Genomic DNA, 13714 nt, shown 5'->3' with positions numbered 1-13714 from the left:
AGAATGCTTGAATCTTTATAGTTAAGAAAATTTGAGACCTAAAATTTCCAGGGGAGGTATGGTGAACTGAAGATAGCTATGCAAAAATGGCAAGAATCAAGGAACATGTGAGTAAATCTGTTCTTTGGAATCTCTCCTAATAAAGGGAGGATGGGAGATCACCCACATGTGCTCCAGATGACTGCTCCTCACAAGGAGACAGCAATTTTCAATGCATTTGAGCAGCAGGAGATGACAGGACTAAGCTGTACTTCAGGTTTATAAGTTTAAAAATGAGGACTCAGATGGTTGGGGGCAAGAGGCTGACTCTGTAAACTGCTCAGAGAGGGCTGTAAAGCACTGTGAAGCGGTATATAAGTCTAAGTGCTGTTGCTATTGCTATCATCTTGTGCCAAAAGCTAGATAGTTCCTCATCTCACCAACTCTGAGGCTCTAGCTGCTGCTGCTTGACTTCACCTTTTTCTAGGCTGAATTTTTTTTTTTGCAAGACTCCGTTTATTGGAGTACCCTGCTTCCATTTTAGCTGGATGTTGGGCCCAGAAAGATAGGATGCCAACATGTTAAAGGATATGATAAATGAAGAGCATTGTGCAGTGGAATAAGCCGTGCAAGTCATTAGAAGAGGCACCACTTTATTGCTAATATAGAATTACAAACATTGCTCAACAGAAGAGCAGTCCCAGGAAGGGTACAGCCTCCAGTCTTCTCTTTGAAATAGTTGGTAGGCATGAACCAAGCTGCTGAATGATCCAGGTGCCTCCTTATCCAGATAGGCACCCCCTTGTGAGTCCTCCAAAATACCAAGGCCTTGGGACCAAGCATCACAGCTGACCCCTGCAACAGCGGGTGACTTACTACTGCACACCTCCAGCATCTGTTGTGTCTCATCCCTGACTCTATTTACATCCATCTGTTAAAAGGTGCAGTTTGGGACCTGGAGAAGGAGGAAGGGAGGGGACAGACGCCAAAACTGTATACCCTTGAAGCTTGCTTGACGGATGGGCAGGGAAAGGCAGAACATCACTGCCTGGTTATGGGGTGGGACACTGTGGCTACTTAGGGGATCTGCTCCATCTTGAGTACCAGAGGTAACTCTTGGGTGTAGTTGGACGAGTCCATTTCTGGACATGCCACGCTGAAGGGGCAGTGGTCCGAAGGGGAGGCCTGGCCATGTTCCAGTTTGGGTAGTATCCGCCATAATAAGGAAGTTGAGGTCTTGTCCTGGTCACAGCCACAGTGCCCCACGTCTGGGGCTGCTGTGCACCATATCCTGGCCAAGGCACCACGGTGGGTCTGGTTCTTGGGGGAGGGCGGTAAACTGGAGCCCAGCCTTGGTTCCAGTTCTGCACATTCTGTGAACCCCACGGAGAGGGGGTCTGAACAGGAGGTGGGGGTGGTGGGGGTAGTGGGGGTAGTGTTGGCGCTGGTAGCTGAGGCCAGGGGACTGTGAATGGTGTGGTGGGTTGTGTACTAGGCCTTGTCTGAGCTGCAGCCCAGTTCTCAAACTCTTGGATTTCATTTGCAGAAGGCAGCCTCGGAGGCTTTGGCGTGGGTTGAACCCAGCTGTCAAGCTGCTGGTTTGCATTTGAGGTGGGGGTTTGTTGCCACAGCTGATCAAGCGGCTTTATCGTAGGGATGACCGGGGGTCTTAATTTGGGTGGGCGAGGAGTCTTGAAAAAGTTCTCCTTGGTCACGTCTTTGATCCAGTTCAGGAAATGTTGCGTGGAAGAATAGATGCCCGGCCTCATGACCCTGGCACAGCCGGACCCCCAGCTGGTGACACCTACAAGCCAGAAGCGCTCGGATCTTTGCTCCCGACACATAAGAGGACCTCCACTGTCACCCTGCAGGAACAAGAAGGGGAAGAACATCAAGTACAAAGACTGTCGAGAAATCAGGAAGGCAGGCTGTTCAAACGTGTACAAGTTTAATCCATGCTAGTTCTCTACAAGAATCTGATCTACTAATAGTCAAGGCAAATTGGCAGTAGATAAAAGTCAATGGAATTCAAGGAGGGCTGGACTTAGATTTCTTGTGGGTGCAAAGGCAGAGGGCAGCATTCCAGTATCTGAGGGGCTGCCACAAAGAAGAGGGGGGTCCACCTCTTCTCCAAAGCACCTGAAGGCAGGACAAGAAGCAACGGGTTGGAAAATAATCAAGGAGAGAATGAAACTAGAACTAAGGAGAAATTTCCTGACAGTGAGAACAATAAATCAGTGGAACAGTTGACTCCAGAAGTTGTGGGTGCTTCATCACTGGAGGTTGTTAAGAAGAGATTGTCTCTAACGGTCAGGGCTTTTTTTCTCATAGAACGCCCAGAACAGAGTTCTGGTACCTTTTTTGGATGGAACCTTGTAGGGTAGGCAAGGCGGATTGTACGACGTGTGTGAGTTCTGGCACTTTTTTTTTTTTTTTTTTAGAAAAAAAGCACTGCTAACGGTGTAGGGTCTCCTGCCTTGAGCAAGAGGTTGGACTAGAAGACATCCAAGGTCTCTTCTAATTCTGTTAATCTGTTAATCAATCAATCAATCAATCAGTAGAGGTTTTTAAGAAGAGACTGGACAAGCATTTGTCTGAAATGGTATCAGATCTGCCATAAAACGACTTCAGCCCTACTTCACTTGGAGAGCAGCCTGCCATAAAGGGTGGGGAGTGGGGAGAGAGGGATGTAGGGAGGGGGGCTGACAGGAACCAGAGGTGTCAAGCAGAGATAATGGTTGAATGATCCAAGGACACAGACAGGGGAACGGAATGTGAACGCCCATCAAAGAGGTGTCAAACCTCAGGTCTGTTATCAAATCAACTAATTTGAATCACACTGGACCCAAAGAGGATGACCAGAGGGGAGGGCCTGGGAGAAAATGCTGGGATTATGCAAGAATTCTCAGATCTGGCTTTGCTTGTGCTGCAACCACTTGGCTTTAGTAAAAATATACCTTTCACTACATATGGAGTAGAGGGTCTTTCTTTCCTAAATTCCAATGCTGGGACAGGCCTGACAAATGGTACAGGGTCTCCTGCCTGAGCAGGGGGTTGGACTAGAAGACCTCCGAGGTCCCTTCCAGCTCTGTTCTTCTGTTACCTGGCAAGTGTCAATGCCTCCCTCCTCGTGCCCAGCACAGAGGTTGTTGTAATGGATTTTCTTGTCGTACCAGGCAGTGCTGTTGCACGTGGTTATGGGGATGAGGTTTACCCTGGCCTCTTGCAGGATGTCCGAAGTCACAGATGGCTCTGTAAGCAAAAATGATTGATTGATTGATTTGTTAAATTTATCTATGAAATTTATTTGCCACCTACCTCGCTGTGAGGCTCCTCTAGGTGGCTTGCAATAACAAAGAGGAAGTTAGAACAATTAACCAGTGGAACAACCTGCCTCCAGAAGCAGTGAATGCTCCAACACTGGAAGTTTTTAAGAAGAGACTGGACAGCCATTTGTCCAAAATGGTATAGGGTTTCCTGCCTGAGCAGGGGGTTGGACTTGATGGCCTCCAAGGTCCCTTCCAACTTTATTATTATTATTATTCTGCTTGAGGGAAGATCTCAGAAGAACGAGTGCCTGCTGGCTAAGATCTCAAAAGGTCGTTGTGTTGAACAGTTTTCCAACATCTCCGCCCAGGGCTGGAAGGACCAAAATATCCCACTTGAGAAGGCAGCTTCTCAAGTTGTGTTGTGACTGGAAACTCCTTTTTTATGGACATGCTGGAGCACTCACTTGAGACCTTGGTCACTCCCCAGCCGCTGACATAGCAGTGGGTCAGCGATGAAATCTCCACCTCCATGTCCGGCAGGCAGGCAGGTTGGATGTAATCGCTGCAGTTGACTGGGTGGCTCAGCTCCATCAAGGCCACGTCGTTGAAGTGGGTGCTATCTCTGTATTGCTGGTGCTCCACCAGGTTCTTGATGGTGCGTTCCTGGACATCTGGGCCAGGCCGGGAAAGCTGAGTGGCACCTAAGACCAGCTTCCAGTGTTCTAGGTATCTGGAGCAGAGAAGGAAAAAGGAGGCTGTAACCACTGCATATGTGAAGCTGGGAAAAAAAGGCGTGATTAAACTAAAACTAAGAAAGACTCACAAGGAGATGGAGATGGTTTATGGACTTTATTACAGGGAGCTAGGAATCAAAAAAAGTGGCTGAATCTGCATGTGTTTTCGGCTTCTGGGAAGGTGCTCAGACAGGAGGAGGAGGAGGAAGAAGAGGAGGAGGAAGAGGAGAACTAAGAAGGATGGAAACTAACCAAGGAGAGAAGCAACCTAGAACTAAGGATAAACTTCCTGACAGTGAGAACAATTAACCAGTAGAACCACCTGCCTCCAGAAGCGGTGAATGCTCCAACACTGAACGTTTTTAAGAAGAGACTGGACATCCACCTGTCTGGAATGGCATAGGGTCTCTTGCTTGAGCAGGGAGTTGGACTACAAGACCTCTAAGAAGTCACCCAGGTGGCTTTCATCTTAAGGCAGGACTAGAACTCACCGTCTTCCACTTTCTAGTCTGGTGCTTTAACCACTAGACCAAACTGGCTCTTATTTCTCAGGTTGGAAAAGATTGCTATAGTTTTCTTTCGAGAGGTGGGCATGCTGACGTTGACTGCAAACCTACGTCTGAAAACAATTAAGAAAGGATGGAAATTTCCCTGCTCAAGCCTGTTCAGATGTCATGTGTGTAATGTACACACTTAAAGGAGAGTGTAGAAATGCAGGAATTACACAAATGAATATGTGCAGAGAAGAACAACAAAGATGATTAGGGGGCTGGAGGCCAAACTGTGTAATGAATAGTTGCAGGAGCTCAGACTTGAGTCCTTGGTATGCAGAGAGAGGTCCAGGATGGGTCTTCCCTAAACCTTCAAAGGATTTTTCTGATGGTTATTCAGATAGTTGCTTTAGTCTGGCAAGACTCCTGTCTGTAGGCAAACAGCAATAAAGAAACTACTCCGAGCCATTCAGTGAGTTGTTCTTGATTCCTTGTGCCTGACCATCTCCATCTGCAAATCTAACCAGACACCCCAACTCAACTGGTCAGTCCAGGAGGACCTTCCTTCCCTCACCTTTTATTGAGGAAGCAGTGGGCTGCTGTGATGACCCAGCGAGAGCTGATGAGGGACCCCCCACAGGTGTGCCTGTAGCCAGTCATGGTAGGTATCTGGATGCTGACAATCCAAGGCCAGGTTCCTGGGAGTGTATCGATGCCACCCACGATCCGCAGGTTGCTACTGTGACTGGAGGCCAAAGGACGGCGGCCACAGATGTCACTAGGAAAGAGAGAAATGTTGGTTCTAAGTGAGATATTTACATTTTGATTCCAGATTTTCCCGCTGTAGGAGAAGAGCAGGCGGAGCTGGGGAGCTGAGTTAAGCAAGTCATCAGTCTAGAGTGATTACATTCCCACAAACAGTTTAAGTCCAAACATTCTTGAATTTTGTTGGCCCTTATCTGGTGCCAATTTAGTACTGAATTTTAGTTGTGTATAGGCTTAAGCAATCAGCCTCCTGAACTTCAACTTAATGTATGGTCCTGATTCTTTGCACCTGACACCCACATAACAGCAGCAGTTACGTAACCCAGAATCGGATTTGTAAGATAGACAGTTATCTATCAATAAATAAGCTGGTCATCAGCTGATCATCATCACAGTTTGCTATGGATGCTGGAGATGGCATGGTTGCTGTCTTGAAGCCTACAGAAGGAGGAGACATGACTCTTTCTTCCACGTAAACCCAATAAACACAATGTCAGCCACCCCAACTTAGTCAGTTAGAAAAGAAAGACTCTTGGATCCATTGTTAACAAAAGTACGCATTACTAAAGCCAAGTGGTTACAAAGTGGCAAAGCCGGATCTGAAGTTTCACGTCCAAAGCATCTGCTTAACCTTTTCCTTCTCCCCACCCTTGCCCTGGTTGTTTTACACTGTCCAATTACATTCAGACAAATTGTTTTGGTAACAGTCTCTTGCCTGGCAGACTGGATGGTGTCACGTTCCATTCCATGACCTTGGAAGGGCTAGCAGTTCCCATGGGATGGCACAAATAATATTTTCAATTCCTCTCATCCCAGCTTCCCTTCCACCTCCCTGAAACTCCCTCCCTCTGTTGTCTGTGGCAGGCTGGTATCTGGCTGGTGTAGCAGGATGACAGTTCCGACACACCTAAAGACCAAGGATAGCGTTCTCCATCACAAAGATTCAAGAGAAGCTGTACGGCATTCATCCACCTGAAAGCAATGGCTGATGGGGAAACTACTCAGAGACGGCCATTGCTCCTTCCTCTACTTATGGTCAAGCGAGTCCTGCTTAGACTCCAAGGAATCTGGGGATACAGGAAGCGAACTGAAGCCTGGGAAGACTGCCGCAACCCGCCTTGCATGCGCAATGGGGACATCTGATGTAAGGGAGGTCTGAAGTTCCCACGGTTTTCCTCTGTGGGCCCAAGTGCCACAGGTGATGGATCTGGAAACGTTCAGCAGGCCTGACCAGAAAAGTCAACTCTGTTGAGGAACAGGCATCGTAGAGCATTAAAGCCGCTTCATCTGAGCACCCCCTGGATTTGACATGACTCACCCGCATCCATTATCGTATGCATGCGTAGACCGTATCAGAAAAAGGACCAAAATATGAAGAGGTAGCCACTTCATCCTACATGTCTCAAGAAGTGCTCAGTTCCATCTTGGGCTTACGACATTCCTCATGACGTCACAAAACACAGACTGCTTGCCTTCCTCCAATCAGCATTCAGCCAATATGACATCACACCAGCTCCCTGCTTCCTTTCCAGAGGACACCCCCCAGTGAGAGTTCTCCAAGGGGCTGGCCTGGAGCCTGGTTGCTTAGCAACTAAGGTTGACAGGCAGTAGGCAAACTCATTTGATTTTCCTGCTATAGAGTTGGTGGTCAGAGTGATATTTCCAGTAAGATTCCAAACTCACCTCATGAGTCAACAAGAGAACATTCAGTGGGTTGGGCCCTACTGCTCTTGGTAGCACCCCTAGTAAGAAGTACCAATGGGTGGACAATGATCCTCTTAGATCCAGTACCCTTTAATATCTTCATTAATGACTTAGATGACGGCATTGAAGGGGAACTCATCAAATTTGCAGAGGACACCAAGCTGGCAGGAGTAGCCAACACCCCAGAAGACAAACTTAGGATTCAAAAAGATCTTCACAGACTTGAACAAGGGGCCCTGTCCAACAAAATTTGTTGGCCCTGTCCAACAAAATTTAATGTGGAGAAAAGCAAGGCTTGACACCTGACAGGAAAAACCAAAGATACAAATACAGATTAGGCAAAACCTGTTCAAAAAAAGTAACTGTGAGAGGGACCTTGGAGTCCTAGTGGATGATCCCTTAAACATGAGTCAGCAATGTGTGGCAGCAGCCAAAAAAGCTAATACAGTCCTTGGTTGCATAAACAGAGGCATAGAATCAAGATAACACAAAGTATTAGTACCGCTTTATAAAACCCTAGTAAGACCACACCTGGAATGCTGCAGCCAATTTTGGTCACCGTATCACAAAAAAGATGTTGAGAGTTTGGAAAAAAATCAGAGAAGAGCAACTAAGATGATTCAAGGCCTGGAGTTTAAAACATAAGAAGAATGGCTGCAGGACTTGGGTCTGGCTAGTCTAAAGAAAAGAAGAAACAGGGGTGGCATGATAGCAGTGTTCCAGTATCTGAGGGGCTGTGAGGTGGATTGGGCTGGGAAAGAGGGACCGGCCAAGTCAGCCAGTGGCTTCTGTGCCTGAAGTCTTGAATGTAGATTTCCCGCTGGGCCAATCACCTTGACCCCTAGTGAAACTGGCTGTTATAGCTCCAGGAGGGGAATGCATATATATGATTTTCAACATAACTTAAGAGTCCAGAGAGTTTTCCATTTTGTACAGGCCAATTGTCAGCTAGCTCAAATGGCCCAGCTTTCCCCCAGGCCAACAGCAATTCACTTTGGAGAAAGAGACCTTGCTGGTTTCTTATTGGTTTTCTTATTTTTCTTTTTCAGTGGTATTGTGGTGGACTGGGCTTTTATAATCAGAGTTTCTCAGGTATCTTGAATTGTTTTCCCCTTTAAGATTTTCATCCATGAAATTTTTCTTAGGCTCTCTCTAAGTTTGTTAAAATCAGCTCTTTTGAAGTTTAAGACATTGGTTGAATTATTTTCTATTGCTTGTGTTTGCATTATATTGAATTCCAGTATGACGTGGTCACGCTCCCCCAAGTTTCCTGCAGCATTAACCCCTCCTCCCTATCATTTCATCTCTGTTAGTAAGAATTAGATCTAGTATAGCTTTTCCTCTAGTTCCCTCCTCTACCTTTTGGATTTCAAAATTGTCAGCTAGTCTTCTAAAGAACCTGTTCCCTCTCCCGCTCGCTGCAGAGTTTGTCTCCCAGTTGATATCAGGGTAGTTAAAGTCCCCCATTACTACTGTGGTATGTTTCCTACATACATCTATTAACTGGTTAGCAAAATGTTCATCTATTTCTTTTGCTTGGTAGGGTGGCCTGAAGTATACACCTATGACAATGCCTTACTTTGACATTGTCATAGTCTATATTTTGACACAAGCACCAAAATTCTTGTCGGTGATCTTTGTCCAACTGTTTAGGATCAGAAAGAGGTAAAGCAGCTGCAACCAACACAAGCAAAATCAATGCGAGTCTAGTCCATTTTTACAAAAATTTATTCGAAGTATATGTATTTTAATCACCTGTTATATTCATTGGATCGCTTGAGAAGCTCCATTGCACAGAATACTTCATCTGCGCAAGGGAGGACTCCTTAAGCAAACAAAGGGGGTCACTGACCAGCAACAGTTGAGTCTGGGATCAGGTCTGAGAGTGTGGGCGCTTGAAAGGCCAATTCTTGGGCCAGTTTGAACCCCCACTGTAGCCATAGTAGGAGCCCAGCGTGATAGTCTTGGAAGGTCGCTTGCGCTTGGGACGTGGGACTTGCGGCTGAGGAGCTTGGGTCGTGGTGAGGGTGGTGGTGGTACTGGTTTCAGTGGTGGCTTCGGTGGTGGCTTCGGTGGTGGCTTCGGTGGTAGCTTCGGTGGTGGCTTCAGTGGTGGCTTCGGTGGTGGCTTCCGTTGTGGCTTCCGTGGTGGCTTCCGTGGTGGCTTCCGTGGTAGCTTCCGTGGTGGTGGTGGTTGAAGTGGTCATCAAAGAGCGGGTCATATTCTCAGTCTGTAAGTAAGGCCATGGATTTCTCAGTGTTTTGATGGATTGTGGTTGAAGGGATGGTGGCTCTGGGTTTTGCGTGGATGTCATCTCTGTTTTGGAAGTTGGCTGGGTTTGCAAAGATATTTCTTGATTCCTCGGCATTTCTTGGGGTGGAGGTGGGCTTGTTTCTTCTGTGGACATTGTTGCTTTAGGTGCCGATGGACTAGACGTGGTCAGTGATGTTGTCCCTGGGAGCACCTGTGGCCCAGGGGCGACCATCTCGTGGGTGGTCTTTTCATTTGTGTAGCCTAGGATCCAGTCATAGAAGTTCTGGGTTGAAGTATAGACCCCAGGCTTCTGGGCCCTGGCACAGCCCAGTCCCCAGGCGGTCACTCCCACGATCCAGTAGCGTTCAGTCCGGTTTTCCCGACACATCAGAGGCCCTCCGCTGTCACCCTAGAGTAGGGAGAAAGAAGGAGCCGTGAAGGGTCCCACCAGGAAGAGAAGTGAGGAACAAAGATATGAGCTTGCTGGTGTGTTGGCTGATGGACAGGAGATGCAATAGAGCATAGAGCATAGAATAATAGAGTTGGAAGGGGCCTTGGAGGTCTTCTAGCCCAACCCCCTGCTCAAGCATTTCAGATAAATGGTTGTCCAGTCTCTTCTTGAAAGCCTCCATTGATGGAGCACCCACAATCTCTGAAGGCAAGCGGTTCCATGGGTTGATTGGCCCTGTGTACATAGCCAATCAACCAATATGGCTTTGTGTAGACCAGGGGTCTTCAAACTTGGCCCTTTTATGACTTGTGGACTTCAACTCCCAGAATTCCTCAGCCAGGCACACGTGCCTGGCTGAGGAATTCTGGGAATTGAAGTCCACAAGTCATAAAAGGGCCACGTTTGAAGACCCCTGGCGTAGACTATAAATCAGGATTAATCTCCTGACAACCATATTGTATACTGATGGAAGAGAATATTTGTAGCCCAGGATTGAACTGTGAAGTTATTTTTATTTATTTATTTATTTATTTATTTATTTAAAAAACTACATTTATTTGCACTATTTGTAAGGGACCCCAAACAGTTATAACACTGGATGGCAAGAAAAAACAAGTAGCTCATAAAACACATGGATTTTTTTTATATAACATTTTCCTAAGGATTACCTACATCTGAGATGAATGCTCAGAATCAATCAATCAGAACAACAGCCCAGCATGGGTGTGGGTGTAACCTGCTCACACACCTGGCAAGTGTCAATTCCTCCTCCTTCAAATCCGGCACACAGGTTGCTGATGGAGATGCTTCCGTAGTACCAGTTGCTGCTGTTGCATTTCTCTGTGGGTACCAGGTCCACCTTGGCCTCCTTCAAGACATCTGATGGAGCCTTGTCTGCCAATGAAAAGAGAGTTGCTGAATTTTTTCGCGCACATTTCTTTGCTGACAGAAAAGAATACAATGTTTGTAGCTCAGGGCTGAACTGTGGGGGTCCCTGGTGCTCTCTGAGGTGGGTGGTTTTCTTGCAGACATTTCATGACCCAACTAGGAAACATCATCAGTGCTAGAAGGGAGGGGGGGTTGCAGAGAAGAGGAGGAGGAGGAGGAGGAGGAGGAGGAGCAGGAGGAGGAGGAGGAGCAGGAAGAGGAGGGGAACTGTGGGGTCCCTGGTGCTCTCTGAGGTGGGTGGTTTTCTTGCAGACATTTCATGACCCAACTAGGAAACATCATCAGTGCTAGAAGGGAGGGGGGTTGCAGAGAAGAGGAGGAGGAGGAGGAGGAAGAGGAGGGGAACTGTGGGGTCCTTGGTGCTCTCTGAGGTGGGTGGTTTTCTTGCAGATGTTTCATGACCCAACTAGGGAACATCATCAGTACTAGAAGGGAGGGGGGAGGAGCAGGAGAAGGAGCAGGAGGTCCTTGGTGGGTTTCTTGCAGACATTTCATTACCCAATAAGGAATATCATCAGCACTCTCTCCCTTCTTAAAAACTCCCAATGTTGGAGCATTCACAACCTCTGGAGGCAAGTGGTTCCACTGGTTAATTGTTCTCACTGTCAGGAAATTTCTCCTTAGTTCCAGATTGCTTCTCTCCTTGGTTAGTTCCCATCCGTCGCTTCTTGTCCTGCCCTTCTGGTGCTTTGGTAAATAAGTTGGCCCCCCTCTTCCTTGTGTTCACGCTTGAGGTTCATGACTTCCAGGGAGTAGGGGAGTCAGAAAGGGCAAGGTGGTGTTTGCAACTACACAACTGAAGCCCTGCCCCTTGACGTCACATAAGCTATGTTGTAAGAAAGGGATATGGCTTTGATCTGGTGCCTGGGACTTGGGTTATCTTCTCCATGGAGATGTCCTTCCAAGTCCCTCATTGGACCTCATGCTGCAAATTTTGATCTTTGTGGGGCAACTGATTATTTGCAAGAGTGCCTTCTATCCTCCTCCCCCATCCCTGTGGGCGGAGGCTTCAAGAGAGGAATTAGCCTGGACTTGCTACGTAAAACAAAGGAGCAAGTTCTGACCCTCCCTTGAATGGTTTGCAGCCGTGTCTGGTCTTTCCCGAGTGAAAGCTGGGAAGATTCCTGTAATCTAGGCAGAGAACAATGAAGTAGCCAGCTTGAACTCTACACATGTGGGTCTGGTTGTTTGTGCCCGACAGACACTTACCTTTCTCCCGTGTGTAGCCCCACCCGGCAATGTAGCAATGGACCATGCTGGAGACGTCCACCGAGCTGTCCGGCAAACAGGCGGGCTGGATATAGTCGCTGCACTTGACGGGGTCATCCAACTCCACCAGGGCAATGTCATTGATCTGCTGGCGAGGTTGGTAGTTCTCATGCTGCACCACCCTCTTGGGGAAGCGGACCTCTGCATCGGGACCTGGGTGAGACAGTTTGCTTGTGCCAAGCACCAGTTCCCAATTGGTCAGATGCCTGGGACAGAGAAGAGCATGAGAGCTTCGTGGATTCCTGTCCCTCCACTACTGTATTGTCTACATCACCGTAAATCAGAGAAAACAGGAAGCTGTCCCAAGAGAACCCTCAGGGTAGAGGGAGAGTGGGCATCTTTGAGCAGCCTCAAAATAATGTGCCCCAACCTGTGGCTGAGATGAAGGAGAAATCAAGGAGAGAACCAACCTAGAACTAAGGAGAAATTTCCCAAGAGAACAATTAATCAGTGGAACACCTTAACTCAGAAGTTGTGGGTGCTCCAACACTGGAGGTTTTCAAGAGGAGACTGGACAGCCATCTTTCCAGAATGGCATAAGGTCTCCTGCTTGAGCAGGGGATTGGACTAGAAGACCTTAAAGGTCCCGTCCAACTCTGCTATTCTGTTGTTATGTGGCTATGAGGAAAGAAGTTGTTGGAGAATTCCCAGCCAGCAAGGAGGAGGTATCAAGTGGGGAGCTAGCCTTGAGTAACTGCGCAGCTGCAAGAGACTAGGACTTACTAAGTTCCTTATCTGTTTGTTTCCAAGAGAAAGAGAGCAGTCTGGGGAGATTACTGTACTACAGGTACACAAGAATAAAGTAGACAATTTGAAACTTTCCCATGTGGATCTGGTCACTTGGACCTGAGAGATGCTGTGCTCAAAGACACCAAGGCCATAGAGAGGCAGTAGAACCCACAGGGGTCTGCTCCCTCCCCTTGGCCAGTCCCCAGGGCCTTTCTAAGCCCCAAACTGGAACTCAAATCAATCTGAAATGCATCGTATTGCATAATCAGGAGTATTTACGGGTTGTGGTCAAGATAGCAGCTGTAATGAAGTGATTAAAGCTTCACATTTATTTATTTAGCCTATGGCACCTGCAGAGGTCAGGCAGTCATTAATATGCAAATACGTTTAAATAAAGCATCAGCAAATTAGAGAGAGAGAGAGAGAGAGAGAGATGATAGATGATAGAGATAAATAGACAAATGCAGACAGACAGATAGACAGACAGACAGACAGATAGACAGATAGACAGACAGACAGACAGACAGACAGACAGACAGACAGACAGACAGACAGACAGACAGACAGACAGACAGACAGATAGATAGATAGATAGATAGATAGATAGGACAACACAATATACAAGATAAAATATTAAATGAAGATAAAACTATAATAAAATCACCTTAATATGGCACCATAGAGTCGCAATGGGATAGACAGGGCACAAAGTGCAGACTACCCAAGGGAACTGTCTGTCTTAATTCTGTCTTAAAAATCTGCACACACAGAAACCAAACTGGACAGTCGCCTCCCTTATGGTCAAACACTACAGAGGCAGCAATTAGATTCCTTGTCTGTTGTGCCCACGTGACGTTCCTATGAAACAGGTAACTCTTCCCACACGCCACCCGAGCTGCGCACCTGCCCCCCGCCCTCACCTGCTTTCACTCACCTGGTGTCCTTGAAGCAGTGGGCTGCCGTGAGGATCCACTTGGCGCCAATGAGCGACCCTCCACAGGTGTGTTGGTAGCCAGACTTGAACGGGGTCCGGATGCTGACTATCCAGGGCCAGGTCCCTGGCAGAGTGTCGATGCCTCCCACAATGGGGAGAGAGTGGCTGGGTGCCAAGGGGCGCCGGCC

At 47.5% G+C, this 13714-nt stretch overlaps 1 protein-coding gene across 1 annotated transcript; it reads right to left on the bottom strand.

Moving 5' to 3' along the window:
* Positions 1-8815: 8815 nt before the first annotated feature.
* LOC107297332 (acrosin-like) lies at positions 8816-13711 on the bottom strand (the record flags this gene model as incomplete). The annotated part of the gene is made up of 5 exons (XM_015826690.2): positions 8816-9172; positions 9407-9604; positions 10395-10540; positions 11804-12069; positions 13527-13711. Coding segments are annotated over 5 exons (1152 nt in total), but the record flags the coding sequence as incomplete, so codon positions are not given.
* Positions 13712-13714: the final 3 nt, after the last annotated feature.

Source organism: Protobothrops mucrosquamatus, unplaced genomic scaffold (genome assembly GCF_001527695.2).
Source record: "Protobothrops mucrosquamatus isolate PMUCROS unplaced genomic scaffold, P.Mucros_1.0 scaffold3236, whole genome shotgun sequence".
In the NCBI taxonomy this organism is placed as follows: Eukaryota; Metazoa; Chordata; class Lepidosauria; order Squamata; family Viperidae; genus Protobothrops; species Protobothrops mucrosquamatus.
The sequence above is the reverse complement of the archived record's forward strand: the minus strand, read 5'-3'. Positions and strand labels throughout refer to the sequence as shown.